Source organism: Protomyces lactucae-debilis, assembly GCF_002105105.1.
Source record: "Protomyces lactucae-debilis strain 12-1054 chromosome Unknown BCR37scaffold_20, whole genome shotgun sequence".
NCBI lineage: Eukaryota > Fungi > Ascomycota > Taphrinomycetes > Taphrinales > Protomycetaceae > Protomyces > Protomyces lactucae-debilis.
In genome coordinates this window covers 260633-286865 of record NW_024468012.1, presented here as the reverse complement: position 1 = coordinate 286865, position 26233 = coordinate 260633, and the positions used below count along the sequence as shown (strand labels likewise).

General features: G+C 52.0%; 13 protein-coding genes across 13 annotated transcripts; 7 read left to right on the top strand and 6 right to left on the bottom strand.

Annotated features, from left to right (window-relative positions):
• Positions 1-7: 7 nt before the first annotated feature.
• On the bottom strand, positions 8-4520 carry BCR37DRAFT_371254 (uncharacterized protein). Its single transcript, XM_040868345.1, has 2 exons — positions 4336-4520; positions 8-4283 (listed from the first exon to the last, which is right to left on the bottom strand). The coding sequence occupies exons 1-2, from the start codon at positions 4413-4415 to the stop codon at positions 143-145; spliced, it is 4221 nt and encodes a 1406-aa protein (XP_040723032.1). The 5' UTR covers positions 4416-4520; the 3' UTR covers positions 8-142.
• Positions 4521-4572: 52 nt separating this feature from the next.
• Positions 4573-5531, top strand: BCR37DRAFT_405993 (uncharacterized protein; the record flags this gene model as incomplete). The annotated part of the gene is made up of 1 exon (XM_040872097.1): positions 4573-5531. Exon 1 carries the CDS (start codon positions 4695-4697, stop codon positions 5529-5531), a length of 837 nt encoding a protein of 278 aa, XP_040723031.1. The 5' UTR covers positions 4573-4694.
• A 104-nt stretch (positions 5532-5635) lies between these two features.
• BCR37DRAFT_350928 (uncharacterized protein) lies at positions 5636-6499 on the top strand (the record flags this gene model as incomplete). The annotated part of the gene is made up of 1 exon (XM_040868040.1): positions 5636-6499. One exon carries the CDS (start codon positions 5636-5638, stop codon positions 6497-6499), a length of 864 nt encoding a protein of 287 aa, XP_040723030.1.
• Positions 6500-6746: 247 nt separating this feature from the next.
• BCR37DRAFT_155488 (uncharacterized protein) lies at positions 6747-7948 on the top strand. Its single transcript, XM_040866131.1, has 2 exons — positions 6747-7576; positions 7871-7948. The coding sequence occupies exon 1, from the start codon at positions 6820-6822 to the stop codon at positions 7495-7497; it is 678 nt and encodes a 225-aa protein (XP_040723029.1). The 5' UTR covers positions 6747-6819; the 3' UTR covers positions 7498-7576; positions 7871-7948.
• Positions 7426-8373, bottom strand: BCR37DRAFT_155475 (putative cysteine dioxygenase Cdo1). Its single transcript, XM_040866130.1, has one exon. It carries the CDS (start codon positions 8231-8233, stop codon positions 7556-7558), a length of 678 nt encoding a protein of 225 aa, XP_040723028.1. The 5' UTR covers positions 8234-8373; the 3' UTR covers positions 7426-7555.
• Positions 8374-8406: 33 nt separating this feature from the next.
• On the bottom strand, positions 8407-10754 carry BCR37DRAFT_382923 (cortical protein KAR9-domain-containing protein). Its single transcript, XM_040869976.1, has one exon. The coding sequence runs from the start codon at positions 10600-10602 to the stop codon at positions 8437-8439; it is 2166 nt and encodes a 721-aa protein (XP_040723027.1). The 5' UTR covers positions 10603-10754; the 3' UTR covers positions 8407-8436.
• A 2284-nt stretch (positions 10755-13038) lies between these two features.
• Positions 13039-13377, top strand: BCR37DRAFT_331572 (uncharacterized protein; the record flags this gene model as incomplete). The annotated part of the gene is made up of 1 exon (XM_040867026.1): positions 13039-13377. A coding segment is annotated over one exon (339 nt), but the record flags the coding sequence as incomplete, so codon positions are not given.
• Positions 13378-14550: 1173 nt separating this feature from the next.
• BCR37DRAFT_382921 (uncharacterized protein) lies at positions 14551-16496 on the bottom strand. Its single transcript, XM_040869975.1, has one exon. The coding sequence runs from the start codon at positions 16473-16475 to the stop codon at positions 14898-14900; it is 1578 nt and encodes a 525-aa protein (XP_040723025.1). The 5' UTR covers positions 16476-16496; the 3' UTR covers positions 14551-14897.
• Positions 16497-16580: 84 nt separating this feature from the next.
• On the top strand, positions 16581-17618 carry BCR37DRAFT_395017 (uncharacterized protein; the record flags this gene model as incomplete). The annotated part of the gene is made up of 1 exon (XM_040871560.1): positions 16581-17618. One exon carries the CDS (start codon positions 16581-16583, stop codon positions 17616-17618), a length of 1038 nt encoding a protein of 345 aa, XP_040723024.1.
• Positions 17619-17711: 93 nt separating this feature from the next.
• Positions 17712-18047, bottom strand: BCR37DRAFT_337382 (uncharacterized protein; the record flags this gene model as incomplete). Its single annotated transcript, XM_040867255.1, has 1 exon — positions 17712-18047. A coding segment is annotated over one exon (336 nt), but the record flags the coding sequence as incomplete, so codon positions are not given.
• Positions 18048-18386: 339 nt separating this feature from the next.
• BCR37DRAFT_350942 (H+-ATPase G subunit-domain-containing protein) lies at positions 18387-18793 on the bottom strand (the record flags this gene model as incomplete). Its single annotated transcript, XM_040868042.1, has 2 exons — positions 18387-18557; positions 18605-18793. The coding sequence occupies 2 exons, from the start codon at positions 18791-18793 to the stop codon at positions 18387-18389; spliced, it is 360 nt and encodes a 119-aa protein (XP_040723022.1).
• Positions 18794-19858: 1065 nt separating this feature from the next.
• On the top strand, positions 19859-23436 carry BCR37DRAFT_395014 (DNA-directed RNA polymerase I subunit RPA2; the record flags this gene model as incomplete). The annotated part of the gene is made up of 2 exons (XM_040871559.1): positions 19859-19909; positions 19948-23436. 2 exons carry the CDS (start codon positions 19859-19861, stop codon positions 23434-23436), a joined length of 3540 nt encoding a protein of 1179 aa, XP_040723021.1.
• A 521-nt stretch (positions 23437-23957) lies between these two features.
• BCR37DRAFT_337521 (kinase-like domain-containing protein) lies at positions 23958-25490 on the top strand (the record flags this gene model as incomplete). The annotated part of the gene is made up of 1 exon (XM_040867267.1): positions 23958-25490. A coding segment is annotated over one exon (1533 nt), but the record flags the coding sequence as incomplete, so codon positions are not given.
• Positions 25491-26233: the final 743 nt, after the last annotated feature.

Genomic DNA, 26233 nt, shown 5'->3' with positions numbered 1-26233 from the left:
TATAGATGCTTGGGTACTTAGCTGAGCTAATATAGAGTAGACAATCGACGAGGATGGCAGAAGACTGCTATAGACACCTTCCATACGCTTCTATCTGCACCCAGTCACCCAGCGCATCGCCGCCATAGAAAATGACGCACATTCACCGCGCACACGCAGCACCAAAGAGGGACGACGACCCAGCTGCCTTGCTCACACGACCACCACCGCCCTTGCTCCCCCCAGACTTGCGTCCACCTGATGACCCCTTGCTGTATCCACCTCGCCCCTTACGCTTCGAGAAACTCTGCGATGCGCTCTTGGCCTTCTCCGAACGTCTGTCAGGCTGCTGATATGCTTGATGCTGCTGCGGCACAAAATGCCCCGACTGCTCAGTCATTTGCTCATCGACATCATCCGGAATGTCCCCATAGTTCATCGCATCATCTTCCGCTTCTTGATTGAAATTGGGCTCTGAATAATTTGGACGCTCTTGCCCACGTCGCGAGACTGCACTGCTTGCTGCAGATGCACGAGCCTTACCAGCTCCTGTCGCTGTGTTCTTCTTTGCAGGTGCAGGAGCAACCCCCGAAAGCTGTTTCAGTTGCTTCTTATATTTGTCGCAGATGGTCAACAAGGAGTGACCATACAAGTCAACATTCTTTGCTTGCACATTGACAATCTTCTTCATCGCGATACTATTCTCTGGCAACCGGACACTGAAGTCGTACAACTGTGCATCGTCAAACGTCGTGGTGTAGTAGCGATGATCCTGCTCCTTCTTGATGCGATCACGCTCCTTGATGAGCTCAGCATGACACAATACTGCAAGTCTGCGTTCCTCATCCGACAAGACACGTCCAAATCGAGCAAGCTCATTCGATTCACGTGTGATGGGCGCACGGGGCTTTGCAGCAGCTGTCGTCTTTGCTGCAGGAGCTTGCGCAGCGCGTGCCGATGCAGCAATGGTCGCAGCACCAGACGCAGATGACATGGATGACGATGCCGCAGTCTGTCCATTGTACAAGAAATTCTGCAGGGATGTCCGCGATGTACGTTTTGGTGACCCACGTCCAGTCACTTTACGCTGTGCCGGCTCACCTGCTTCCTCAATATCACTGAAATCATGGTTGCGCTCAGCAGTAGAGTCCTTGCGAGATTGTCGTGGTGACTGAATGCGCAGCATGACAGGTCCTCGGGCTTCCAAAAACCTGCCGGCATTCATGCCAAGCTTGACGTACGAATTGGTGAATCCCATCCTGTTGGAGATGTGCTTCTCACCAATGGCACCCTCAGACTCCAACATCCGAAATAAACGCTCGACATTGGTTTGATCCCAGCAATTGCTATTGAGGTGGCGAATACCATTGTAGCTGGGCATATTGCACCAGCCCATATCAGTCAATCGCTTCAATTTGCGACCCATAAAAACATTGGCACAATCAAGCAAGGTTGCCTTATCCTCGTCCGTGCTCAAGATTTGCTGAACAACCAACATGGCTCGACGCGCCGCTTCCGCAACGTCCACAGTTGAATAGACCTGTCCTGACTGACAATTATCGCACGTCTTGTTGCATAGCGCCGGGTCGAAGCGTTCGCTGAAGAAGCCCAAGACTTGTGCACGTCGACAATCTGCCTTGTTCTCGGCATAATCCACCATACGCTGTATCCCTTGCTTTTGCGCAGCTTTTTGTTCTCGCGTACCAGGCGAGGCAGGGTCATCAATCATACGCGTCAATCGTTGCTTATCGGCAAAGGTCCAGAATAAATAGCACATGGCAGGCTCGCCATCTCGACCAGCACGACCAGTCTCTTGATAGTAACCTTCGAGTGATTTTGGTAAACTCCAGTGGATCACCCATCGTACATTAGACTTGTCAATACCCATACCAAATGCAATCGTAGCAACAATGATTCGAACCTTGCCAGCTTGCCAATCACGTTGAACTTGTGCGCGATCAGCTTTATCGAGGCCTGCGTGGTAGTAGGCTGAGTTTGGCAACTTTTGGGAAAGCTCCTCGCATGACTTTTTTGAGAGACAGTAGACAATACCAACTTGACCTTTGTGTGGTCCATTGAGCAACTCGAGTAGCTTGGTAATCGATCCTTTCGTGCGCACAATGACTTGATACTCCAGGTTCGGCCGATTGAAACTCTGCTTGAAGAAAGCCGGTCGATCCAAGCCAAGATTGAGCTTGACATCCGCTTGAACACGATCATTCGCTGTTGCAGTCAACGCAATCACCGGTACCCCTGGAAATTCGGCACGGAAGTCACCCAACTTTTTGTAGTCTGGCCTGAAGTCATGTCCCCATTGTGAGACGCAATGCGCCTCATCAATGACAATCCGCGCCAGTGACTGTTGCTCATGCAGCTTTTTGAATGTAGAAATGATGGTGTCGCTGACGGCGAGAAGTTCAGGCGTGACGTACAGACATTTGATGGCTTCATCACCCGATGCGAATAGATCGCGTCGGATATCGGCCTTTTCAGAGGCAGAGCGGTCACTGTTGTACGCTACTGCGCGAATTCCAACAGCGTTGAGATGATCGACTTGATCTTGCATGAGACTGACGAGTGGTGAAACAACAATCGTCGTGCCTCTAGTCGCCCCGCCATTGACAATCGAGGGAAGTTGATAGCAGAGCGACTTGCCACCGCCTGTTGGCATCAGCACAAAACAATCACGTCCAGAGAGTGTTGCATTGATGGCATCGAGCTGATGTGGTCGAAATTGTTGCAGTTTGAACACAGTGGTCAATGCAGTCTTGACTTCCATGGACCAGGGATGTTGCATACCCGGCAATGACATGAGGTCGACCGGCGGGAGAGGCGGTGCTCGGGGCTGAATAGTCTGCAGCCGCTGGACGGGCTGTCTTGGACGTGCTCCTGAAGGTGGCCATCGATCAGGCGAGGAAGAGATGAGCACATCCACAACATGTGGAGGTGGTGGCTGCGCAGGTCGTTGTGACAAGAATCCTTCGAGTGTTGCACTCTTTCTACGTCGATTCGCCGACTGAGCGTTTTGTGCAGATTGATGGAAGCGATTGAATGCTTCTTCCTGTGCAGCAAGATCAATCTCTTCAGAGCCAAAATCAGAAAAGAGCTCAAAGGCATCCGTCTCTTGAGCAGCATGATCACCGTGCATGTTGCGATCAAAGCTCTCTTGATCACTGTCAATCGCAATGATCTCTGATTCCACCTCAGTCGGTTGAGGAAAAAGTTGACGAGCCAACTTTGCAGGTTCAGTGCGGACTGTTTGGGCGAGTGGGGAAGAGGCACGCATATGCGGTAGCTGATTCAATCGTGAACTGGCCACCGGATTGAGGGCGGCCGGGGCAGAGACTGCTGAAGAGATAGACAGAGCAGACTGAGCTTGTAGCTGTTGTACCTGTTCGCGTAAGGCTGCACATTCGGCGACAAGAGCCCCAGCAACTGCTTCGCCACGCATACAACACGCAACCATGGCTTCCTCGAGTTGCTTGATGCGTTGTTGATGGACAGTGAGTTGAATCTGGCGACGTTTCTCAATGAGACGTTGTGCATCTGCGCAGTGTTGACCACGTGCAGGATCCATGCAGCATTCAAGGATCTCTGTACCGAGAGAGGCAAGGGCGGCTTCTTGTTCGGCTGAAGCTGCAGAGACAATGATGGAGGGTGTAGATGACAAGACTGGGGTCTGTACTGGGATGACCTGCGGTACTGGCGTATTCGTTTGTGCTCTAACTTTTGAAGCTGCCAAGATCTGTGGTGCAGAGACTGGTGCAAGAACCGGGATGTCTTCCTCGTCATAGCTGGGCGGTTCTTCCTCAGGCAGCTCGATATCTTTTTGTGCTTCTCCTTCCATAAAGGCAAGATAATCTGCGTCGTCATCTAGCCTCAAGTCTTCATCCTCGGCATCACTGTCTGGTACGTGCAAAGTGAGACGCTTCGCAGGAGATTTTGGCTTGTGAGGCGAGCTAGGTCCGCGCTTAGCAGCAGACATTGCTTGTATCACTGCAGGGATGGTGATGGCAGCCGTAGCCGGCGCGTCAGGCGAGTCGAGGTTGACTGTCTGCCGCTGATTTGGCACAATTGCTGAGACGGACGGCGTGATGTACGTCGCAGGCACAGCTTGTTGCTGGACATTTCGCTGCCTATTTCCTGCACTTGATGCGGATGAGGAGACCGTACCAGAAGCAGAGAAAGACTGCACTTCTGGAGTGCTCTTCATACGCGCAGAGAGTAGCTTCGGCATGACTGGACCAAAGTGCGCTTCGAGCTTTGTCGACGCGTCGATAATCGGGTAAGTCGCTGCGTGCCGCCTGATCTAAGTGTCAGTCTCTGTCTCAGTGCCAACGATGGGACGGCGCTTACGATGCTGGCTGGACAGATGGGATGCTGTAGGGTCGTTCGCGTCTGATCCACGCGAGGTGTTCGTCCAGGTTATGCTTCATAGAACATTGCTTCGATGCGGCAGTCCTCTTGCCGTCCCCCAATGCTTTCCCCGTCTATGTACTTAGTCCTTATGAGCTTCTCGTCTCGTCGTCGTCTTCACTGAGTCTCCTCTGCTTGTTTTTGTTTTTTCTGTGGCGAAGAAAAGACGCGACGCGACAGGACACAGACAGACAAACAGTGTTAGACACATAACCACAGTGACAGAGATAGACCATCCTTGGTCGCTCTGTGTGTGACGGGGGACACTGGAGAGCTGCTCATTCATCAGGTCCTGCTCCATGACCACCGCTCCATCCGTCTTTTGCGAGGGCAGCTACCTCCTTACACACTTCCTCCCGGCAAATGAGGCTGCCACAGTCTTCACTGAACTGCTAAAAGAACTTTCCTTCGAGACCATGTCTAGCTTCGGGACGCCCGTACCACGTCTTGTCTGTGTCCAAGCTGCTGTCGAGACGGATGGGACAAGACCCATCTACCGCCACCCAGCAGATGCGAGTCCCACCACAGGACCCTGGACACCGCTCATGCAGCGCCTGGTCGATCGCATCAATGCACAGCTCGGCACGCGACTCAATCATGCATTGATCCAGCTATATCGGTCAGGCGCTGATAATATCTCTGAGCATAGTGACAAGACGCTGGATCTCGTCCCTGGTTCACTCATCGTCAATGCCTCTTTTGGCGCGCAACGGACCATGACGCTAAGATGGAAACAGAACAAAGCATTAGCAGAAGCAGATACTTCGAAGCGCAAGGAGAATGTTCAGATAAAATTGCCGCACAACTCGCTGCTTGTGATGAACCTCGATACCAATGCGGCATGGACACATGCGATTCGGCCAGATAAACGGCGCACATCAGAAAGACAGCCTGAAGAGAATGCCTATGATGATCAGCGCATCTCCATCACACTCAGAGAAATTGGCACATTCATCACGTCGGATGGGCATATCTATGGCTCAGGCGCACTGGCGAAGGACAGGCAGCATGCTGAGCCGGCAAGCAAGAATCCTGTTGATTGGGAACAGCTCATCATCGCCTTCGGCAAAGAGAATAGGCATACTTCTGTCGACTGGGAGTTTTGCTACGGCAAGGGCAGTCAAGCTGTGCACTGACTGTATTTGTGACTGGCTTCTGTCATTATGTAACAGGCCTTTTTCGACGACCGGGAAAGATGACCGGGTTGCAAGACGCGCTTGTATCTACTCATCAAAAAGCCATGTCCTCTGCAGTCGAGGTCAAGAATCTGAACTTCTCCCATGCGCCAGACCTCCCGCTCTCCCTCGCCAACCTCAACCTGAAACTACCGAACCGCTCAGCAACTTTGCTTGTCGGTGCAAATGGTGCGGGTAAATCCACACTTCTGCGACTCCTTGCAGGCAAGCGAATCGCTCCAGCAGGCACAGTCTTCATCAATGGCCAGGATCCATTTCGAGAACACTCGCCTGGCATCACCTACCTCGGCACGGAATGGGCGAACAACCCAGTCGTTCGCAATGACATCAAAGTATCACACTTACTCGCTTCCATCGGCGCAGAACATTACCCAGAGCGCAGAGATCAGTTGATGAAGATTCTAGATGTTGATTTGCAATGGCGTATGAATCAAGTTTCTGATGGTGAGCGCAGGCGTGTCCAGCTCATCATGGGATTAATGCGACCTTGGACAATCTTGCTCCTCGATGAAGTCACCGTCGATCTTGATGTGCTCGCTCGTTCTGACTTGCTCGCCTTTCTCAAGGAAGAAACACAGCAGCGCGATTGTACCATTGTCTATGCAACACATATCTTTGATGGTCTCGCCAGTTGGCCTACACACCTCGTACACATGACCCTCGGTCAGATCTTATCGGTTGGCCCACCAGAGGAGTTCCTGCCTGCTGTTGCAGATCGCAATGATAAGGCCAATTCGGCATTGTTGGAGTTGTGCTTGCGTTGGTTGACGGAGGATAGGGATGAGCGCGGCAATCGTGGTGCTGAGAAGCGCATGACGTGGGACGACATCCCCGATGAGGAGAAGGCCGGTGATGTCAAGGACTCGAGTGTTTTTACCGCATACTTCAAGGCAACACGCGCACAGTAAGCTTGTTTGTCGAGGCGGAAAGGAGAGGGGCTCCTTCATGTATATCAACCATGCATCATGGCGGAAAGGAGATGGGCTCCTTCATGTATATCAACCATGCATCATGAAATGAAGAACGAAATAGACAAGACGCAACCTGCATGCTACACATTCAACAAGCTAGCGTAGATGAATTGCTCGCAAAAAGATAGACAGGGACATGCTCTGAGTACCTGACTCTTTGCTTGTTCCAGAGATTCATAAAGACTTCAACCTACCAGCACTTACTACTCTACAATCATTCCAAGCAAATGAGCTAAATTCAATCTAAGCTGCTTACCATGAGTGCTCCTCTGAATATAGTCTACACCGAGCTCGAGCCAGACGCAGTAGAAGCTCTGCACAAAGCAGATGCAGCCATCTTCCCAAACAAGTTGGCCCTCCAAACGCTACTCTGCTGGCAAATTGCTCAACCAGACCTCTTTGTGCAAGTTGAAGCAACAGATCATATTGGTAAACGAACAGGCGTCTTGTGCCTGCTTGGCATACACAAGACCTTTCATGATGCTCTCATGCAAGGACAACTCGAAGAATGTGATATTATGCCGGACATGCTGGTTCCAAGAGCATCGAAAGACCCATGCGGCTATCACGTCTGGCACATTGAAAACAACTCCGGCAAGCCAAAGACCGGACAGAAGAGGACAAACTTCATGAAGGCAGCGTTCACAGGTCTCGTGAAGGAACAACTGTCTATTGCTGCATCTCTGCAGAGTCAATCGCAAATGACTGTGTCTGCTTTGACAGCAACTGATCATGGCCAAGCTTTCTTTGAGAAACAAGGCTTTGAAAGCTGCGGTACGTGGGATTACATCGTCAAAGGCGTAGATGGACAGAGCTGCGTGCGGCACAGCAAGACACCAACGGCTCCAGCACTAGCCAAGGGAGAAGAGCTTATCCGTGCATGCAACATGATGCGGCGGAGCTATGACTGTCAACCTATGGATAAACAAGTGTAAGGATTGATGCAGACGCCAAAACGCACAATGATTGATTGGGTGATCCGTCGGGCAGATGCTACACACACTTGATGCCATCGACAGAGTAGAAGCCGCACTGTGCAACACGGTGTGCATGGCCGGTCCGCTCATCGAAGATCTGACAGCCATACTTGGATGCCCATGGTGGTGTGTAGAGATGTAGGGAGACGGCGATTTCGTCTGTCTGATTGCTGATGCGATGCACACCCAACGCGTCATTAATGTACGCCACTTGATCCTTGTCATAGTCTGTGATTCTCGTCACCTGTAAACCCTCTCCATCTTCATCCTCATCGTTCTCATGCTCATCTAATTCCTGTGTCGCTTCTTGCGGCTTCCCAGGCTCCATCGGTTTCGCACCTCTCGGCCACGCATACAGCGTCTCATTCAAGGTTCCCTTTAGTACCTTCATCAGGCAATGCGCACTTGAGTGACAATGCGCTGGACTCTGTCGCCGTGGATTCCATACCAACACAAGCAAATTGGCCTTGCCATTGACATTGCTCACCAAGTTGCGCGTGTAGCTACGCGTTGGCTCTTCTAGCGCATACTTGATCCAGTCAGATTCACAGGAGGTGTAGTCATGCATGATCTGCTGCAATTGCTGGAGATGCGCATCAGACGTGTCAATGCCTGCGTCTGCGCCCAAGCAGCTGTGGATGTCGGCAACAAGCTGCTGGAAGGGATTTTGCTTTACACTGCGGTCAATGGACATAAATACAGTCGCCGTACTGAGCTGGAGATGTTCCGGATATGGCCCGGGCTGGCTGAGTGTCCTGAGAGGGTGTCTTGACGATTAAACGGCAGGGTGGGTGTGACCTTGCTGGCCATTTGCGACAATTCAGACTCAGATGGCACAATCAAGGATTCAAGGGATCTCAGGGTGATCCAGAGTCAATAAGTTATGCATACAGCTCGCTATGATCGGGCTGGCCTACGTGGACTAGGAACAGGAAGCATACTGCTTCTCCGAGACGCTGCAGTGCCCATGATTGACGGTGCTCGCAGCTCTGGAACAGCATCACTCGTTTGTGGCCGAGCAATGCCAGAAACTCGTTCTCGCCGTGTACTCGCCAACCCAGGTACACTGCTCGGCACGCCCTTTTTCAGCGAAGGAATCCCAGATGGCGTGATGGGCCGTAGACGAGACATTCCTTGCTGCTTGACGGGCGTTTGAAATGCTGGCAACGGCGGTGGTGGCAACTTGCCCAGCTGCGGTGCCTTGGGTCGTGACAAGCGTTCAATAGTCTCTGCAGTCAGATGTGTGGGCAAAGGCGGTACAGGCGAGCGCATGACACCACTCGCTGCACGACTCGGCGTTCCCCTTGGATTCACAGAAGCACGCCTGGAGCCATGCACAGGCGTTGTCGCTCCCGAAGCACGATGAAAGCCAAGAGAAGATTGAGCACCGCCAACCCGACCAGTCTCATGAGACGCCAGCCGAGAGGCACTGCGCATGGGCGTCAAAGGGATACGCGAGTCTGGCATTCTTGCAACGGCCGTACCTGCATTCCACGGCGGCTTCTGCGGTGAGAGAGAAGTCTGCGTGCTACTACCACCACCGTGCATGCTCAGACGTGACCGACTGCGAGGCGGATCTAGAGAAACGTCTCTGCGAAACAGAGCCGGTGACGGCGACTCGCATCGCTCAATCTTTGGTATCCGTCGAGGGGTACCAGGCTGCAATAGTCTTGGGTGTGGTCCCTTGGATGCACTTTTCAGTAGAGATGCGCTGGACTTGCGCTCGGGAGACTGCCGATTCCCGCTTGCAGCGCCCAGAGTACGTCGCATCATTCCACCAGCTCTGGCACTCTCTAGTCTGCGATGCATTGCATCAATCTCCTTTTCGAGCGCATGCCATCGTTGAAGGAGCAAGTCGTATCCACGAATGACTTCTCCATTGAGTGTGGCTCGATTCTTGACACCAGCATGCATAATGTTCAGGACAGCCGGAATGGCTTTGCCATAGTGCTCTGCCTTCATTTCAAACGCTGTCGCGAGCTTCTCGGCATCGACACCTTTGAACGGTGCTGCACCGAGTCGCTTGGCCGTGCGCTCGAGCGATTCCATCATATCGGACGCCTGCTTGTTGACTTGTCGAAACACCGCCATCCACTTATCCTCTCCGAGCTCTTGCTTCAGCGTGCCAAAATCACGAGAAAGGATACTGAACTCGCCCTCAATGCTCGTGTACTTTTCCTGCAATGATACAACGGCTGTTGGGAAACATCCAGCAGCTCGCATCTCAAAGACTTCAATGCGCGGGCGAAACAAGCTGATACTTGCACGCAGAGGCTGTAGTCGACTGGACAGCTGCATCATGGTCTCTGTTAATTGCCGGTCCCAGCGACTCAGCAAGTCATCCCCAACCACTTTGCCTGGGGTACCTGTGTCTTCGCCCTCTGGCTCTTCACGCAGAATACCAGCCAACACGTCTGGTGCAATCGCTTCAGGCGGTACAGCGACGTGACGTTGTTCCTCGACTTGATAGATGGCTGTGCGCAGAGACTTGATCTCCTGCTCAATTGCATCCAGCGACCCACGACAATCTTCATAATCATCCGCCGCATGTAGCTGTATCCGAACGCGCGCCAAAGCTGGTCCTGCTTCTCGCAATCTCGCAGCAAGCTCATCATCCGCCGTCTCTTTCTGTTTTGTTGATAGAGTTGTAAACATGTCATCTAAATACGCAGCTGCTTGACGTCCCTGTAGCGCCCAAGCAATATCATCTTCCGCTTGCAAGTCCTTGAGAAGATCAGCCGCTTCATCAATCCGCTCGGCAGATGCCGTTTCGTCTTCTTCACTTGCATCCGCTTGCCCTGCATGACTGAGTTGACGCAGTGCAAGCGCCTGTAGCCGTGCAAGTCGCGCCTCGAAAGGCCCGCTTATTTGTCGTGCATTGTTGTTGGTGCGCGTAGATCCATCTGGCACGCGTCTCGCCATTTTGCTAGGTGTTGCAATCTCGAGCGATGCAATCAATTCATCATGCGTGACATGGCTCAAAAGCCCCTCTTTGAAGTGTGAAGACGGCTGCGTCGATGCATGCTCGTTATCAAAGGCAGTTGCTGGCGGGGTAGCTAGCATCGTGTCCGCTTTAATTTTTTTGTCAATCTGTGTCTTGCGCGAATGACACGAGTTAGCGTGTCACAGGCCTCTCTCCTGACACTCCTTCTGCTTCACGGCCCGGTCTCCTGTAGAGTTCTAGCTAGGTAAAGTCTCCTGGTTGCTCGTCTCGGTCGCGTCCAGGTTTTTTGTTTGTGTTGAAAGAGTTCAGATGGGATGCAGCGACAACCAAAAGCAGGCCAGGGAAGGCCAGACAAAGAAGTGTAGAGAAGTGATATAGGGAGACAAAGAAGAGCAGAGAAGTGATGCAGAGTGTATTTCCAATGTCTATTCAGTGCTAGATGCAGCTATGGAGCATAATATAAAAGAGTCGTTACAAGAAGAGGAAGAAGGCGAGAGACCTAGTACAGCTGAACTTCCTTGCGACGGTGACGCTTGCGCATCGCCATGGTGCTGTTGGAGGTACCATTGTTGACGGGTGCAAGGGTTGCAGTGGCTGTTGCAGTCGATGACACAGACGTCACAGGAATCACTGCAGGCGTGGTTGTGGTTGTGGCTGTGGCTGTCGGTGAACCGGCAACAGGCAAGACACCAGCACTACCGCCAATAGTTGTCGTAACAGTAGTCTGGATGGTGCTCGTGACAAAGACAGTAGTCGTGGAGAAGAGTGTCGTCATGGCAGTAGAAGTACCGCCGTTGGCATCAACACTGACCACAATGAGGTTGTTGATGATGACAGGCTGGATGCTGACAATGATGACATAGACAGTTGGCGTGACGACCACTTGCTGCTGGACGATAGTCGTCGTGATGGGCGTGACAGGAGCAACACCGGCGACAGCAACGCAAAGAACTTGACCAATGGCGAGGTTGGTGCAGCCGCTGTTGATGGCAGAATTGAGGGTGTAGAGCTGAGCAAGTGTCAAGCCAGGGAACTTGGCAACAATAGAGTTGCAAATGTCACCAGCAACAACCGTGTAGCTCTGTGTGCATCCACCAACAACAGGTGCAGCAGTAGGCACTGCAGAACCAGGCACAACGGCATTGTTGCCAGGAATGCCGCCAACACCAGCACCACCAGTCGCTGCAGGGCCGTCAACCGTAACAAAAAAGGTCGAGGTCAGTGTCGTGCGAGTCGTCGAGACAGTAGCAGTAATGGTTGTTGTCTGTCCAGGGGCAACCGTCACCACCTGGCCGTTGCCAAGAGTCGTCGTCAAGGGCGCAGGTGCACCAACAGTCTGTGTGATGGTGATGGTTGTCACCACAGGCTGAATCACAGCGTTGTTGACAGGGTTCAGCACAATGATGGCAGCACCAGGAGTACCAGCAACCGAAGGTGGAGCAGTGACAGTGATCGTCTGCGTTACCGTCGTTGTGACTGGAGCCGGCAAGACACCAGCAGTAGGCGAAGGCTGCAGAGTTGTCGTCAAGACAGTGGTGAAGGTTTGGATCAGGATGCCGGGCTGAAGCGTAACGGTGATGATGACTGAGATGAGGACTGGCTGCGACTGGAAGATGATGGTGACGACCGAGTTGACTTGCGTAACAAGAGGAGCCAAAGTCTGGGTAACAGTAACAACAGAAGGCACGGTGGCAGTCACTGTCACGGCGCTGCCACTGACGGTCTGGACCTCAGTGACCACCACGGAGGTCGTGATAGTCGAGATGACGCCAACAGGGCCAGTGATTGGAGCTACGCCGTTGCTGCCACTGCCAGAAGCTGATGGAGTAGGGACAAGGACGGCAGTCGAAGTGATCGAAACGGTTGCAGTGGTCGTAGCATTGGGCAGCAGAGCAGAGAACATGACAGAGGAGCTCAACATTGTAGCAAAGCCAGATGAACCAGTCGCAACACCAGGGGCCGAGCTGCCTGCAGAGCCAGAGACTGAGGCAGGGCCGATGACGGCAGCAGTGATGACGACAGGAACAAAGTTGGCACCGACACCGAGTTGGTTCTGTCCGTTGACACCGAGGGGCACAGGAGTCTGACGCTTCCTGAGTGCGTTGCCGAAGAAGGCCTGGAGCGTGTTACTAGTGATGGTGAAGAGGGCCTTAGCGGAGCCAGCTGGAACCGGCAACGAGATGTAAACGACGAAGCCGTTCGAGTTGGGCGCAAAGACTGCGACAATACCGTTGCAAGCAAGCGAGCCGTCGGGGTAGAGCTGAATAGGCGAAGGCGAGCCGACTGTAGAGAGAACAATGAAGGCACCTTCACAGATAAATACACCACTTCCAGGGGCAACCAAGGTGATTGTCTGAGGATTGCCAACAGGGACAGGCGCTGCAATCGTAGAAGATGCAGGCGAGCCACTGTTTGTCTGCGAAATTGGGACGACAACGCTAACAGTCGGTGAGACGGGTGCAACATCAGTGCTGGATGCCAGAGAAGCAGAGTCAGTAGCAGTGGTAGGAACAACAGCTGTGGTCGATTCGGTGGCTGTAGTAGAAACGAGAGCAGTGGTAGAGTCCGTTGCAGTAGTAGAGATGAGAGCCGTGGTCGAGTCAGTAGCCGTAGTAGACACAACAGCCGTGGTCGAGTCAGTAGCCGTAGTAGACACAACAGCTGTAGTCGAATCAGTAGCCGTAGTAGACACAACAGCCGTGGTCGAGTCAGCTGCAGTGGTGGACACGACCGCCGTAGTTGAGTCAGTGGCAGTGGTAGACAAAATCGCCGTAATCGAATCAGTTGCTGTTGTGGACACGACAGCTGTAGTCGAGTCAGTGGCAGTGGTGGACACAACCGCCGTAGTCGAGTCAGTGGCAGTGGTAGACACAATAGCCGTGGTTGAGTCTGTAGCAGAAGTCAACGTGATGGTCGAGTTCGAGAATGGAGCAGTTGAAGATGGGAGCGCCGTAGAGGACTCGGAAGTGGTGGTCGACACGACGGCAGTCGATGACTCAATAGCAGTGGTGGACACCACAGCAGTAGTTGACTCGATTGAGGTTGTAGACTCGGTTGCGTTGGTTGACGCGACAGAAGTTGTGGACACGACAGCAGTAGTTGACTCGACTGAGGTAGTAGGCTCCGTTGCCGTGGTCGACTCGACAGAAGTGGTGGACACGATGGCAGTAGTTGACTCGACCGAAGTAGTTGACTCGATCGCGGTCGTAGACTCGGTGGTTGTAGTGGAAACCACCTCTGTTGTTGACTCAATGACCTGGCTAGAGTTTAACGAAGCTTGACGCCTGTCGAGCTGGACACGACGAAGCTGAACACCGCGGACATTGCCACCCGGCGCCGCAAAGGCGACATCGCTCGCGGCCAGCAAAGAAAGAAGGACAGTGCTGAACAACATGGTCTACCTCTGGAAGACTGAAAGACTGGCTTGAGGGTGAGGAAGGGTGTCGACCGAGAGAGAGTAGAGAGAATGAATGAAGGAAGATGTGAGTCAAGAGGGAATCACAGACATTATAACAGACAAGCAGCAGGTCCCAAGGTGAGGCCAGGGATGAAGCAAAGGCTGTTGACTCCTTGGGCGGGAGGCGCGACTTGTCGTTGACGAAAGCGCGTACAAAGGGCAATGCACTGTGCCAGCCGTTGTGCGTCAACAAGCACGAGAACAGGGATCTCCTGTCCTGTCACCTGTGTGCTGCCGGCGTCGGGCCGTCCTGGTAAGCTGGTGCAGTGCTAGTACTTGCTAGATTGGCACTAGCAGAGCAGGCAGGGATGGCCATTTGGCCCTGCGTGCGATGCTCTCCTGGCGCGAGAGGCAGCTTAGCAGATCATCTGCGTGCCGGAGATGACGCGGTGGCCTAATCCCGACCAGCGCTTTTAGCAGCATTCATAATAGACTGAGAGTCCAGAGTGTGCAAGAAGATACTGCTGCACTCCTCTGGCAGGCAGTGGGCCAGTGGCAGCTTGAGCTTGTGGTCACAGTGGTGTCGAGGAGGGAAGGAGGTCGTGCAGGTGCAGCTTCGACTCCTCGCGCGCAGGGAAATTTCGCGCCAAGCAGAATTCAGCAGACGCGACGCGCATGAAATTGATCTTGAGATTGACGGGATCCAATCTACCGAGTCCTGCGGGCTGGATGTTCCGATCTAGCCTATAGAATAGTATAGATAGACCCAGGTGCCGCTGGATACGACGCCACTGTACAGGCGATTACGCTGCTACTTGCCAAGTCACTACAGAGTCGCTACCATCCCACGTCCCGTGGTCTGGCTCCTGGTCCTGGAAGCTATAGCTCGCAGCATGTGAATATCATTTCGAGCATGTTCAAGGCCGCGGCAGGCTGTTTGAATGTCTGGACAGATAGTGAATTTCTTCACTGCAGCATAGATGCCTTTACAACCGTAGAGTCGGCTTGATCGAATCATCAGTCAGCTTCCCTAAACGCCTCCAGACCAGTCACGTCCTGTCCTGCAACAATTGCGTCGGCCACCTTCCTTGCATTCAAGATACAGTCATTGACACTGACACCGCCATAGCTGCTTCCAATAACGCCCAACTTGCCACCGAATCCTGCCAGCCTTTCGTCCAACTTCTTCATGCGTGCAGCATGGCCGACCGTGTATTGTGGGATACAATCATGCTGTAGCTTCGCGTTCCATAGTGCCGGCTCTTGCGTCACACCCAAATGTCCCTGCATCACCCGTTTCGTGCGTTCAAGACCTTGCTCAGGCGTGGGTAATGCCGAAGGGTCAAGACCCTTCCACCAGTGTCCACCCATAATGCAAGTGACTTTTGTACCAAGTGCAGAGTCTTGGCCTGGCACAGAGGCAGAGTCAAAGACAACACCGAGTGCCCTGTCTGGATTATCTTCCAGTGGAACAGATTTTGGGATCAGGTAGCCAAACCCGTCGATTGGCAATATCGCCGGATCCTTGTAGTAGAGGTTGATGACCATGACTGTGGAGTACTCGACAGCATCCAATTCTGTTGTTTCCATGGTACCATGTAGTATACTGGAAAGCTGTTTTGCGTTCACGGCAGAAACTACCTTGTCGAATGATATCGTTTGCCCACCCTGTGTCACTGATACAGTATCGCCGTGAACCTCAAGCCGCCTGACAGGAGCACCTTGCTCAACATTGACACGACCAGATTCCTTGAGAAGTGTCTGTAAGCGATTGGTCATGGTCATCAAACCGCCTTGAAAGGAGTAGACACTGGTATCCTTAAGCTTTTCCGCCATTTCCGTATTCTCTAGCTTGAGCTTCGCGTACAGCTGCTGATCAAAAGGACTCAATGTCTCTGTTCCCCGCAGAATACCAGCAACGACGCTACCAGCTTGTCCTTCGTACTTCCAGAGCGCTCCGAATGTGCTCTTTACAGAAAGAGCATCCACAGAGCCAGAGTAGATGCCGTGCACAACAGCTGAAAGCATGTTATTGGCCATGATGGGCGAAAATCGTCGTGAAATGAAGGATCCGATAGACTCGTCTTGTAAGGACGCGGGTCGACGCTTTCGGAATGGCTCAAGCATCAATGACCCAAGAGAGCCTTTCAGGATGGGATTGGTCATTGCAAACTTGAGAAAGCCCACGAGAGAGCTAGGCAGCTTGTGTACCTTTCCCTTGTAGTATATGAAGCGGTTCTTTGCGGACGGACTGCTCTTTGGCACGAGGATGAGCTTGTCTTCAAGCTCGAGCTGACGAACGAGGTCAAGAGCACTCAGACCCGGCAGACCCACAGGCCGCAAACTCCGTGGACCTTCTTCAAAGACGACATTGCCGCCAGTACTTGCATCCAAGGATTTACTCTTGACCCAGCCGCCAGCCTCTTTGGCAGTCTCGAAAAGCGTAATATGAGCTGCTGGCAATTGTTTTTGTAGAAAGTAAGCAGCAGAGAGGCCGGCAATACCTCCACCAATGACGGCAATCTTATTCGAAGCATATCTACGAGTACAGCGATATCTTGGAGCGATATAGCAGGTTCTCCGTGGTTGTAGCATTGATGTAGTTTGTAGCTTGCATTTGGTCAGCGCATTCAAAACTTCACCAGCTGCGCTTGTACGATTTGAACAACACCTGCTGCCACGGGCCTAGTATCTCTCTGCATGGCTTTACAAGACGTCATGACACGCTACAGACTCTCTGCGCTATGCATGACACTCTGTGTGCTCTTCTTTGGCTCTCGCTACCTCTTCTCCTCTACTACAATACCACTGACTGCCAAGCAGCAACGGTGTAGTAATCTCCCACACACCTGGCGCGGCTACAACGACAGGCTACGCCCTGACTTATCTCGGGAAATCAAGATTGAGCATGTCGATCATGCTACTGTCAAGGTGGACCATCAAATACAAGTCTTGCTCGCTCGAGCGCCGATTGAGGAGTTTGATATTGAAGTGAATGTACAAACGTCGCATGAAGTGGGTAGTGACGATTTCAGCATTACGTTTGAGAATTCTGTCATGCGGATCTATACACTGCTTGGACCGGACAGTGAATTGGCGAGGGCGCCAAAGCACTGTGTAGCGATGCAGATTATCCTGCTCATTCCGCCATCACGGCCCTTGCCAAAGCTGAGTTTAGTCTTCCCAGACGCTGATGTTGCGCTGCTCGAGAGCGCATGGGGTTCATTGCCGGAGCTCGACATTGCACTCGAACGTGGGGATATCATTGCAGAAGCCGGTCAACGTCTGCATGCAGGCCGCATCAAGCTCAGTACGCTCGAGGGAAATATTCGTGGGAAATTGATGATTACAGAGCAGATGGATGTGTTTGCCCAGACGGGTCATGTGGATGTACAGGTGGGTTATTCGCCCTTTGATGTGGGTGCCAATTTGAATGTGCGTGTACAGACGGGCTCTCTGCGGGTGGATGTCGAAGATTTGCTGTATCGACCACTCTATGGCAACTATATGATCGCACAGGGTCCGTTGACACTGGCGTATCCCAATAGCTACAATGGATACCTCTCCCTCCAAGCGGCAGACGGCGCAGTGGATATCAGGGGAAAGGGACTCGAGCCTAGTGAAGAGAGTGGACCGGGAATGAAGCCTGCGTACTGGGAAGGCAGACATGGTCCGGGTCATCAGACCACCATTGCGCGTATCACTGAGCGTGGTAGCCTGCGTGTCGACATGCATTGAAGAAATGGGCACATGAACACATAGATAGTGATTGCATTACACGTCGTCTTCTCGTTTCCGTGCAAGTCTCGCGAGCTCCAGCTCAGCTTGGACGAGTTGTCCTCGTAAATCCAACACCTCTGCATGCGCACCCGCATAAATCTTGTGCATTTCTTGTCGTAGCAGCTGCATCTCCTGCCGCGTAGGCATATCCCTCTTCATACGCTCCAATTCACGCTCTGCCAGTGTGATACGCCGTACATGTTCCGTCACGGTTCCTGTCGATTCGCTGAGACTATCCACCGATGTGTGCAGCCGCTGGCTCGCACGCTCATAGTCTTCAAGGAGGTAAGCGTATCCCAATGCACCAGCAAGGGTCATGCCAAGTAGAAACCCAGTGATTCCACCGCGTAGCCCGCCAATCTGACGCTTGACTTTGATGTTTTGTACTTGCGGCTGGTGTGTGCTTGGTAGGGGTGTTGGAGAAGGTGCAAGGACTTGTGGCTGCGGTGCTTGTGCGACAGAGGTAGAGCGTGTCCCGAGGAGTCCTGCCAGTTGCCGTGATGTACTGAATAGTCTCGCCATGGGAGCTGTGGTGTTGAGTGTGAGCGTGCAGTATTCAAGCGAGCAAATGGCACAGGCACAGAAGTCTGGTCGTCGATCTTGGTCTATCCTGCTTCTACTTACTGCCAGCACTCTCCCTGCTCTGGTCGTTGATGTCTTGCTCCCATATCCTGCTTCCCAGAGACCCAGAGACCCAACAGTCCATTCACCAGCCCACTCTCTTCCTCATATCTTGATTGCATTGATGTGCATCTGCGGATCAGACTTGACAATAGACGCAAGCAGATTGTCCACAATCGCCTGCTTCCCTTCCTTGTGCGACTTCTCAATCTCCTCCAACTGCTGGATGATTGCCTTCTCTGCCTGCTTCTCTGCATCCTCGCTCGATCCAGTGTTCTACATGTCAGCGCTCTGTTGTGGGTATAGTCATAGAGGGCGCATACCTCAGACTCGTAGTCCTTGTACTCCTGCTCCTTCTTCTTCTTGTACGCGTCTACCTCCTTGGCAGCTTCAGAGCGTGCATCCTTCAGCCGCTGTGTCCTGTATGTGCGCGCCTTCTCTACAATAGCTTGTGCGTCCTTCTCTGCCTCGAGGAGCGTCTGAATGGATGCTGTCTGTGTCTGCGATGACATGCTTAGCTATCTTGCGTGTCTCTGGCTGCTGAAGACTGACAGACTACTGACTGCAGCTGATCTCTCTGCCTGGTCACCTCCCTCACTCGCCCTTCGTCATTCAGATGCACGTGCACAGTCATCACGCAGTCTGAGCTACAAGTCAGGGACAACACTCTACCTCTTTACACCTCTCTTCAAGTAACGCTCTTGCTACCAACATGGGTCTCTGGGCAGTCTATAAGCTCGAGCTGAGTTGACGTGCCACTATCTTCCTTATGAAGTGCTGCAGACATCTTCCTCCTGCTTCGTCAAGCGCTCTCAAATTTTATCTTGTGGCTCGCCAGCATGATTGAAGCACCCCTTCTGCTCTTTGCTACGGGCGAAATGCGTGTGCACCATCCTAGCCCTTTCATCCTTTTTACAAACATGAAGCACTCGGTCATCTTTCGACAAAAGTCCCCAACCGAGTATCAGTACGCTGAAGGATCATCCATCAACTACTCGCTGACGTGTCGAAAGCCGCCGTAGTCGAGTACGAGAGGCAGATGCGGAAACTCAGAGAGGTGTCTCGGGTATTTCTTTGATTCCGTGCCCGAAAGGAAAGGAGATCACGAAATCGATGATAGCGTCCTCGGAATGGGTAACATTCTAGAAGAGATGACTGCAGAGGAGGAGGAGGTGTACGACAGACAGCTCTTCTGGATAAAGCTTTTACCAATCTCCCCCCGGGAAGCGCTCAGCGTGGCACGCGTGTCATTGATACTTCCAAGGCGCCCGAAAGAGTATTCGGCCAACAGACAGACATCTGTGTTGGCTTCATTCGAGGAGTCACCGCCTCCGTCCGACGAGGCATCAGAGCCGACTACTCCAGATGCAAGTAGCTTTGTCGGATGGCGCTGAGGGAGAGTTTACAGTATCACTATGCGAAACTGTCTCATAGCATTTATATCGTATGTAGAAGCACAAGTTCAGCTTCCTCGCCCCTGAGCTTCTCGTCTGCGGCGTGAGACTTTTGCGGCTACGACAATTTTTAGAGCGAATTCAATAGACAAGAGACTCCAGTCACCGTAGACGAGCCTAGACATGGCCAAGGACGGGATAGAACGGCCCAAGACTTCATTCAATACCCTAAAGGTATGCTCTCATCATCTGCAGCTTTACCTAACACTCAGCGGCAAAAACTATTCACCAATCCGCCCAAGGACAAGAGCGCTTATCCTGAGCTTCTTAAGGCGACAAGGCCTCATACAGACTCCTTCGATGCATTGTTCGACGGGCCTCAGGGCGGAATACTAGAATTGGCGTGCAAAGATATCGGAACCACCGTCATCTTTGACAGGAAGGACGAATCCCTCAACAATGGGCTCGGCAACAAGCTCATCCTTAAAGTGGACGATGTGACTTGCGCCAAGCCCATGATTGATCGGCGCGACAGGGATGCTCTCAATCGAGAGATCATGCCGACTGAAGCTAGAGAACGACTCATTACTTACCGTGCACGACTCGGCTTCAGGCTGAGCTACCGAGTCAACGACAACAAGGCCTGGACGTCCATCACAGTCGATGCTGGACAACTGCCCGTCATGGTGCGCTCTTCGCGTTGTCACTTGCATAATCTCTCGCCGTACGACCTGATGCGCGCCAAGGAGGAGACGGAGGAGATGGGTGGTTACTTTATTGTGAATGGTAATGAGAAGCTCATCCGCATGTTGATTCTGCCACGACGCAACCATGTCATTTCACTGGTCCGCAATTCCTTCATGAACCGCGGATCGAGCTATTCAGAATTTGGTACGCAGATTCGATGCGTGCGGCCGGACCAAACATCGCAGACCAACACCGTACACTATTTGCAAGATGGCCAATGCATGCTGCGATTCTCATGGCAAAAGAATGAGTACTTGGTGCCCATCATGATGATCTTCAAAGCTCTCGTTGAGGTCAGTGATCGTGACATCTTCGAAGCACTTGTTGGGAAGGAGACGAGCAACACATTCTTGACGGACCGTGTTGAATTGCTCTTGCGTAATTACAAGAGTTACAAAATGAGCAAACGGCAAGAAACTCTGGACTTTTTGGGTGGCAAGTTTAGGATTGTCATGAATGCGCCAGAGGACGAGTCAGATGGTGATGTTGGCAAGCGTGTGCTCAATAGGATTGTGCTTGTCCACCTCAAAGACAATAAGGACAAGTTCAGGATGCTTGTGTTCATGGTGCGCAAGCTATACAGTCTTGTTTCAGGCGATTCAGCACCCGACAATCCAGACTCGCCTGCTCACCAGGAAATCATGCTTGGTGGATTTCTATATGGTCAAATCATCAAGGAGAAGCTCGAAGACTGTCTTCGTGGTATTCGTGCCCAAATTGGCATTGACTTGCGTCGCGCTGCATCAGCCCCGCACGTCAAGTTTGAGGACCCAAAGTATATCGCCAAGACCGTTGCCAAGGTCAATACTGATATTGGCACGAAGCTTGCATACTTCTTGTCAACAGGCAATCTAGTCTCCAACACGGGTCTTGACTTGCAGCAAACCACCGGGTACGTTGTGGTTGCTGAGAAGCTCAACTTTTACAGATATCTCAGTCATTTCCGCATGGTCCACAGAGGATCCTTTTTTGCAGAGCTCAAGACTACTACCGTTCGAAAACTACTGCCAGAAGCATGGGGATTCTTGTGTCCGGTACACACCCCTGATGGATCGCCCTGTGGTTTGCTCAACCATCTTGCACACAAGTGTCAGATTGTCACAACAGCTTGCGATACCTCCAAACTGCCTGAGCTTCTCCTTTCACTTGGCGTGGACGATGCGTCCAAGGTCTCTGGCGGCGGTGCAGGACGCTCAAGTGTACAAGTCGATGGACGCATCATTGGCTCTCTATCACATGGGAAAGCAGAAAAGCTTGCCATAAAATTACGTGATCTCAAAGTCACGAGAGATGCACGGCTACCCCTTGACCTCGAAATTGGCTTGGTTCCACCGTCCAAGGGCGGTCAGTACCCTGGCTTGTACCTTTTTGGTGGTGTTGCGCGTATGATGCGACCAGTCAAATACTTGAAAGTCAAGAGCGGCAGTCCTCATGAGGATCTTGTCGGTAGTTTCGAACAAGTATACATGGATATTGCGTGTATGCCTTCAGATGTCATTGACAAGGTCACAACGCATATTGAGCATACACCAACAAATATGCTGAGTATCATTGCCAACTTGACGCCCTTCTCCAACTTCAACCAAAGTCCAAGAAACATGTATCAATGCCAAATGGGCAAGCAGACGATGGGCACGCCATCTACGACACTTCGTCACCGAACAGATAACAAGTTGTATCGGATACAAACGCCACAAACACCCATTGTACGTCCTGCATTGCACGACACGTATGGCTTTGACAATTTTCCCAATGGAACGAATGCCATTGTTGCCGTCATTTCATATACAGGATACGACATGGAAGATGCCATGATTCTCAACAAGTCTTCACATGAGCGTGGATTTGGGTATGGTACGATTTACAAATCGGAAAAGGTAGACCTGAAGGAGAAGCTGCGCAAGGGCGAGTCGAACCACTTGCACTTTGGCTTCGGCAATAGCACTAAACCTCGCAAGTGTGATAACCATCTCGATGATGACGGATATCCCTTCATTGGTGCAAAGCTCAGCGAGGGTGATCCTCTGGCAGCCTACTTTGACGATGTCACTGGTAAATGCACTGTGGTTGAGTACCACGGTTCCGAAATGGCAATTGTCGACGAATGCCGTATTCTCGGCAACGACGCTGGTGACTCTGAATGCCAAGTCCTACAAATCCAATTGCGCGTCACACGTTCGCCCATTATCGGTGACAAGTTCTCCTCCAGACACGGTCAAAAGGGTGTGTGCTCGCAAAAGTGGCCTTCTATTGATATGCCCTTCTCAGAGTCTGGCATGCAACCAGACGTCATCATCAACCCACACGCCTTTCCCTCGCGCATGACGATTGGTATGTTTGTTGAGTCGATGGCTGCGAAAGCTGGCGCGTTGCGTGGACATGCGCAGGATGCAACGCCATTCACATTCGACGAGGAACACACAGCTGCAGACTTCTTCGGCAATCAGCTCGTCAAGCAAGGCTTCAACTTTCACGGCAATGAACCCATGTACTCGGGTGTGACTGGACAAGAGTTCAAGGCGGACATCTATATTGGTGTGGTGTACTACCAGCGCTTGCGACACATGGTCAGCGACAAGGTCCAAGTCCGTACAACCGGTCCAGTCAACCCGCTCACGCACCAGCCCGTCAAGGGACGTAAGAGAGGTGGTGGGATCCGCTTTGGTGAAATGGAGCGAGATGCCATCATTGCTCATGGCGCTTCCTTCATCCTACAGGACCGTCTCAACAACTGCTCCGACTACGATCAGTCCTTTATTTGCAAAACGTGCGGTTCTATTTTGTCAATCCTGCAGGTTTCATCGGTTGAAGGAGCTGATGAGGCACAAACACGCTGCTTGAACTGCGCAAAGGAGGTGACGCAGGTGCGTAATGGCGAGGATGTCTGGGAGCTGAATGACCGGCGATTTACAGGCGGCGGCAATACAGCGAAGGTGGCGATACCCTTTGTCTTTAGATATCTCTCGGCTGAGCTGGCTGCGATGAATATCCGGCTCAGCTTGAAGACTGCGTAGACTTCAGGTATTTATGGAGCTCTTGCAACTCATCTAAACACCGAACTCTCTTCCACCGCGACTTTACTGCTTGCACAAACACAAATAGCTGACGCTCGTGGCAAGGCCAACGCGGATGTTTGCTCTTGTCCCTGCTGCGTCGAGTGAAGTGAATGACCTTCTGAATGGTCGTTCTGGCTCTGCTTCTTTCTCCTCGTCACATGAACACCAAGTCTGCTCGCTTTCCTGCGGTCGCAGATGACTCTGCTGAGTTCGTTGCTCCAAAGCGCGGCTTCTTCAATATACTCAAGGCCTTCTTAAACCTGAACGCTGATGTCAAGCGCAAGCAGGAGGCGATGCTGCCGGATCAGTCTGCTCAAATGCATCCTGCAGCGCGTCATTCGCATTGCGATGTCAAAGCACAGACCAGTACGCCTGTTCCTCGAAAACGAAGCACTGATCTGTCGGCGCAAACAACCACGGACACGGTCGTCTATCGTCCATCAGCAAAAGCAGAGCGCCATCTATCTCAAAAGACGTTTGCACCTTCCGTCACGACAGTCGAAAAGGCAGTCTCTGCGCGAACGTACTTTGAGACTTATTACAACGGCCTCCTGAATCGTCCATCAGGTCGAGCTGCTCGTCAAGTCGAATTGGAGGCAATGCTTCAAGCTTGCAAAAATGATGCAGAGCGAGCAGAGATGCGCAAAGAATGGTCAAAACTCGAGACGCAATACCTACGAGAGCTGCGCGCCAAAGTGGGCATCTCTAGCTTCCAGCGCATCAAGACTATTGGTCGTGGGGCATTTGGTGTCGTGCAGCTTGTTCAGGAGCGAAAATCTGGACAAGTCTATGCCATGAAGTGTCTCAAGAAACAAGATATGCTGAGACGTGAGCAAGAGGCACATGTCAAGGCTGAACGTGATGCTCTGGCTGCTGCATCAGATCGTGGCAGGTGGATCACCAAGCTCGAGTATTCTTTTCAAGATACGGATTATCTCTATCTCGTGATGGAGCACATGCCTGGAGGTGACTTGTTGAGCCTGCTGATTGACCACGACATCTTTGAAGAATCCATGGCCAAGTTCTATGCTGCAGAGATGATATTAGCTATTGAAGAAGCGCACAACATGGGGTATATCCACCGTGATATCAAGCCAGACAATTTTTTGTTCAATGGGCAAGGCCACATTCGTCTTTCTGATTTTGGTTTATCGACTGATTTATCCTGGGAGCATGATGCAAAGTATTATCAGCTACAGCGCAAAGACTTACTGAGACGTACAGGTATCGATCTCTTAGAAGGCGATACAATCGATCGACGCAGGGGACAACTGGTCAATCAAGCCATGACAGTTGAGGAGTTGCCAACGACACACCAAATGTCGTGGCGGAATGATCATCGTCGACACCTCGCATACTCTTGTGTTGGCACCAACAGTTACATGTCGCCAGAGGTTATCACAGGTGAAGGTTACAGCTGGTCTTGTGATTGGTGGTCACTGGGCATTATCATCTTTGAGATGCTATATGGCTTTCCTCCTTTCTCATGCAAGACTCGGCACGCTACACGGATGAAGATTCTCGGGTACAAGGATACGCTCTGGTTTCCGGAATCAAAGAGAGTCTCTGGTAATGCGCGTCATCTCATAAAAGGTCTGTTGTGTGACCGACATCAGCGTCTGGGAAGTCCTCGCAGGCCCTCCCGTTCGAGATTCCAAAGACAAAGCATGCAACAACCCTTCAGTGCTTCTCAACGACATGAAACAGTCAAAGAGTGCGTACAAGACATTAAAAATCATCCATGGTTTCGAGGAATTGACTGGGAGAATCTACACTTGGCAGACGCCCCATTCAGACCGCGCGTCAGTGGCCCTTTCGATACTCGGTACTTTGAAGAGCCATCACGAGATGAGACCCTTGCTCCAGCGGGAGGAAAGCAGAAAGAACCAGAGCGAGCCAGGGATATTATGCTGCGCGACAAGACTCATGGTGCTGCTATTATGCACATACGCAAAGAAAATGCCTTCAAAGGATACACGTATCGTGGCAAACGCCGAATGCCAATCAAGCCTGTAGCTCCACTGGCAACCAAAACGGCCCTCGAGGATCTGGAAGAGTTTCACAGTATGGAAGAAGAGCCACATGGTCGTGCTATGTCTCTTTAACAATCATTACTACATAGTCATACCTAATACATGAGCCTTGATATCCTTGACTGACTTGTCCCTGTCGCCCATCTCGTCGCAACTTTCCTGAACAAGCGACCACAAAACTCAACGCTCATGATCATGCTCTAGTCGACGACGTTGACAAGGGCCTCGCGGCCGCAGCCATGTCTCTCAAAGCCTATGTCTCCGATAACCTCATTGAGATTCTAGGCCTTTCAGAACGGCATATTGAAGACTTTGTCATTGCTGCAGCCACATCAGCAGTGTCGCCTGATGCACTCGCAACGCAACTCACAGCCGTGGGTCTGCCAGCTGGAGGGCGCACGATTGCTTTCGCCCAGGGATTATTTGAGCGTGTACCTAGAGTGCAAAGTACGGCCGATGCAGCGGCTGAAAGACGGAAGCGTGAAGCAGCAACCACGGCACAGCAGTACAAGAAACGGTACAAGTTTGAGCTGACGGTAGAGGATGAGGCGCCATCGGCACCTTCCATTGAGAAACAAGATACATCAAGACGGAGAAGGCGATCAAGAAGCAAAATTCCGCGGCCGCATCGCGAATCAAGGGAGAGTGAACGGAAGGAGCGCTCTTCGAAATCTGCGCGGCGTCGGCGTCGAGACTCAGAAGATCGCTGGCAGGAGGATGAG

Excerpts from the sequence above, each read along its gene's own strand:
- BCR37DRAFT_371254 (XM_040868345.1), bottom strand. The coding sequence starts at position 4,415 with ATGAAGCATAACCTGGACGAACACCTCGCGTGGATCAGACGCGAACGA. Across the intron at positions 4,284-4,335 it reads CCATCTGTCCAGCCAGCATC|GCGGCACGCAGCGACTTACC; the intron begins GTAAGCGCCGTC and ends CACTTAGATCAG.
- BCR37DRAFT_155488 (XM_040866131.1), top strand. The coding sequence starts at position 6,820 with ATGAGTGCTCCTCTGAATATAGTCTACACCGAGCTCGAGCCAGACGCA.
- BCR37DRAFT_155475 (XM_040866130.1), bottom strand. The coding sequence starts at position 8,233 with ATGTCCATTGACCGCAGTGTAAAGCAAAATCCCTTCCAGCAGCTTGTT.
- BCR37DRAFT_382923 (XM_040869976.1), bottom strand. The coding sequence starts at position 10,602 with ATGCTAGCTACCCCGCCAGCAACTGCCTTTGATAACGAGCATGCATCG.
- BCR37DRAFT_382921 (XM_040869975.1), bottom strand. The coding sequence starts at position 16,475 with ATGCTACAACCACGGAGAACCTGCTATATCGCTCCAAGATATCGCTGT.